At 55.8% G+C, this 3,395-nt stretch overlaps 1 protein-coding gene across 1 annotated transcript; it reads left to right on the top strand.

The window, feature by feature from the left end:
• The first annotated feature begins 1,789 nt into the window (after nt 1–1,789).
• LOC139319795 (interferon-induced protein with tetratricopeptide repeats 5-like) lies at nt 1,790–3,037 on the top strand. The gene has a single exon (XM_070947832.1). The coding sequence runs from the start codon at nt 1,790–1,792 to the stop codon at nt 3,035–3,037; it is 1,248 nt and encodes a 415-aa protein (XP_070803933.1).
• Nucleotides 3,038–3,395: the final 358 nt, after the last annotated feature.

Raw genomic sequence — 3,395 nt, 5'->3', positions numbered from 1 at the left:
CTTCACAGCACGGCGGAAGGAGCGCAGATCCGGGATCCTCCGTATCTCGGGGGGGAGCTTGTTCCAGATCGTAGGTGCCCCCACAGAGAAGGCTCTCCCCCTGGGGGCCGCCAGCCGACACTGTTTGGCCGACGGCACCCGGAGGAGTCCCTCTCTATGAGAGCGTACCGGCCGGTGGGAGGCTATTGGTGGTAGTAGGCGGTCCCGTAAATAACCAGGTCCTAAGCCATGGAGCGCTTTAAAGGTGGTAACCAAAACCTTGAAGCGCACCCGGAAGACCACCGGGAGCCAGTGCAGCTCGCGCAGGAGAGGTGTTACATGGGAGCGCCATGTCGCTCCCATTACCACCTGCGCGGCCGCACTCTGCGGCAGTTGGAGCCTCCTAGTATAGATCTATTTCAAGCTATTTAGTTCTCCTCAGCTAGCCAGGCCCTTCTTCGCCCAGGTTCGAATCCCAGAAGGGCCTGGCTAGCTGATGAGAGCTAAATAGCTTGAAATAGATCTATACCAGCCTCTCTTTGTTTCTTTGTGTGGAAAACATAAACTTAACACAATAGTTTGTCGTGAAAGCGACCACCTGCGAAGGCTCCTGGATTGGGGCTGAAAGGCGGAAGCAGGATGCTCCATCCCATAATTGGGTAGACCAGGTTGCCCTGATAAAAAAACGGTAACCGTGGAGGGCATCGGATTTAAGTGGGTTTTGGTGCAGTCCACTACACAAGGAGTTTCAAAATTGCCCCCCTCCCCCTTTCCACCATCTCCCTCCTCCTGGCTGTGAGGGGGGCCTGTTCCATGCCAGGGCTAGAAAGGGGTGAAGCTTCTATGGAGTCCCCCACTCCCCCCCCCGGACATTCACACAAGCTGCAGAGCCAGCTCAGGGGCAACTGCGGACGTTCTGTGCCCCACAGAGGCCAAGTGCAGGTAGTCCTCGACTTCTGACCACAACGGAGCTCAAAATTGCTGTCGTTAAGTGAAGACTTGTTTGTCAAGTGAGTTTGGCTCCGTTTTACAAACTTCGCTTACCGCAGTTGTTAACCCAATCTCTGCTGTCGATAAGTGAGTAACACGGTGGTTCAGTGAATCTGGCTTTCCCCGTGACTGTGTTGGTCAGGAGGTCACAAAAGGGGATCACGGGACACTGGGACCGTCGTAAATGTGAGTCAGTCACCAAGCGTCCTAATGCAAGTCACATGTCCATAGGAATGCTGCAACGGTCGTAAGTGTGAAAAACAACCATGAGTCACTTTCCTTCTGTGCCGTTGTCACTTCGAATGGTCACTAAGCGAACGGTTGTAAGTCGAGGACTACCTGTACTGTTTATTTTGGAGGTGCAAAGACTGTTCCCCACCCCCACATGGGGGTCCCCTGAGGACCATCAAGGGGGGCAGGAAAGCTTCTAAGAGGGGTGAGCAGAGATCTTGTTCCCTGCAGACAGGAGGCTAAAGCAGGTTCCCTTCCTTGGAAGCTAGCCTCTTTGCAAGACCCAAAAGAGTGTCCCCCCCCATCCAAGGAGCCGTGAGGGGAATCGAGGGTCCAGAGGGTGGCAGCATCTGCTTCCCCAGGAGTAGCCAGACGTGGCCAGGCTCACATGCTCTGACCCAGCTGGTGAACACATTATCTCAGCCCACCACACACACACACACACGGCAGGTGTCCTTTGCCTCTCACCCAGGTCTCCTCCCCTTTTGTCTTCTCCTTCCCCCGCTCCCCACCCCACAGCAGACCCCTGAAGGAGAAGCTCCAGCGCCTGCAGTGTCAGTTCACCTGGGACTTTGAGGTCAAGGACAAGATGCACATCAGACACACCCTGCTTACTCTGGCTCTCCGCCTGGAGCACGGCCCCCTCCGCAACCGGGGCACCTACCTTGCCCTGAAGGCCTACCTGCGCCACCTGGAGGGGAGCCCCAAAGAGGCCCTGGCCATCCTGCAGGAAGCCAAGGAGGTCTTGAGGAAGGAGCTTCCGGGGACCTTCTCACGCCACGTCCTGCTGGTGTACGGGAACTACGCCTGGATCTATTACCACTTGACTGATTATGACAAGGTGGAACTCTACTTGGCCCAGATCCACCAGATTTGCCAGGACCTGTCCAGCCCTGAGCCCTACTCGGCCCCGATCCCGGAGGTCTACGCCCAGAAGGGTTGGTCCCTCTTGGCCATGGGCTTCCGGAACGGCCAGCTGGCCAAGGAGTGTTTCCAGAAGGCCCTGGAGCTGCAGGAACCAAGCGTGGAGCTGCAGGAGGGCCTGGCCTTCTCCACCTTCGCTTCCTGGACACACTCCTATGATGATCAAGAGTTACAGGATGAGAGCCGGAAGTTGCTAGAAGGGCTGATCCGTAGCCACCCCGAAAATTATGAAGCCAAAGTATACTTGGCACAGACTTACCGTATGAAAGATGATGAAAGAGCTTGGCAGCTTGCTGACGACGTGGTCCAGAACAGTCTCAACCCGGAACTCCTGAGAATGGCCGCCAAGGTTTATAAGGTCCACTCTCCTTCCCAAGCCATTTCCACCCTGAAGAAGGCCATCGCCCTCTGCGGTGATTACTATCTCCTCCACTACGACCTTGGCATCTATTACACGATTCTCTTACATCGAGGATCCGAGCGGAAACGAGCGGAGGTCATGGAGGACGCCATTGGGTGTTTCAGACGATCTCTGGAAGGCAATCCTGGATCCATGTTTTCCCGGCTGAAGCTGGCGAAGTTGTACGGAGAAAGGTGCCAGCTTTACGAGGAGGAGGTCTACCTGGGCGTGATGGAGGACCTGCCAACCGCCACCAAGAGATGCCAGCAGTCTTTCTATCTGCACTGGGGGGATTTCCTCCTCCACAAGAAGGGGCAGAGGCAGGCAGCGTTGCAGGCGTACAAGGCCTGCCTCGAGGTGCCAGGAGACCACCCTGTGGAACAGAAGCATCTGGAGCAGCGTCTGATGCAGCTGGCCAGGGATTTCCATTCGGAAGGCGACACGGAACAAGAGAGAGCTGTCCACCGTCTGCTGAGCGAAATGGCAGCAAAGCATCAGGGGGCACCTTGTTGATCTGCAGGCCTTGCCTCACGCGACTCTCCCTAGGAGCCAGCTGGGAATATGGGTGGTGCCCCCTTGCAGCCCTGAGCTGCTCCTTCCTGGGGTGTTGCTGGAAAGCAAGATAATGTTTGTGACAACCTCTCTCTTTTTCTCTTCCTTCCCCTTCTTTATTGCATGAATAATCCAGGGTGCACATCAGTGGCCTAGAGGTGGAGCTCTCCCCTCACAATCAGGGGGCTGTGAGTTCGATCCTACGTAGAGGCAGATATTTCTCTCTCTGGGCACGATGAGAATAGATCTGCTGAACAAAACTCCGCATTGGGGACAGGAAGGGCATCCGGCCAGTAAACGCTCAGCTACATTTAATTGC

The sequence above is a fragment of the Pituophis catenifer genome, unplaced genomic scaffold (assembly GCF_029215685.1).
Source record: "Pituophis catenifer annectens isolate HBS135680 unplaced genomic scaffold, rPitCat1.0.hap2 SCAF_7, whole genome shotgun sequence".
NCBI classification, from domain to species: Eukaryota; Metazoa; Chordata; class Lepidosauria; order Squamata; family Colubridae; genus Pituophis; species Pituophis catenifer.
Note: the sequence above shows the minus strand (reverse complement) of the source record. Positions and strands in the feature narration are given on the sequence as shown.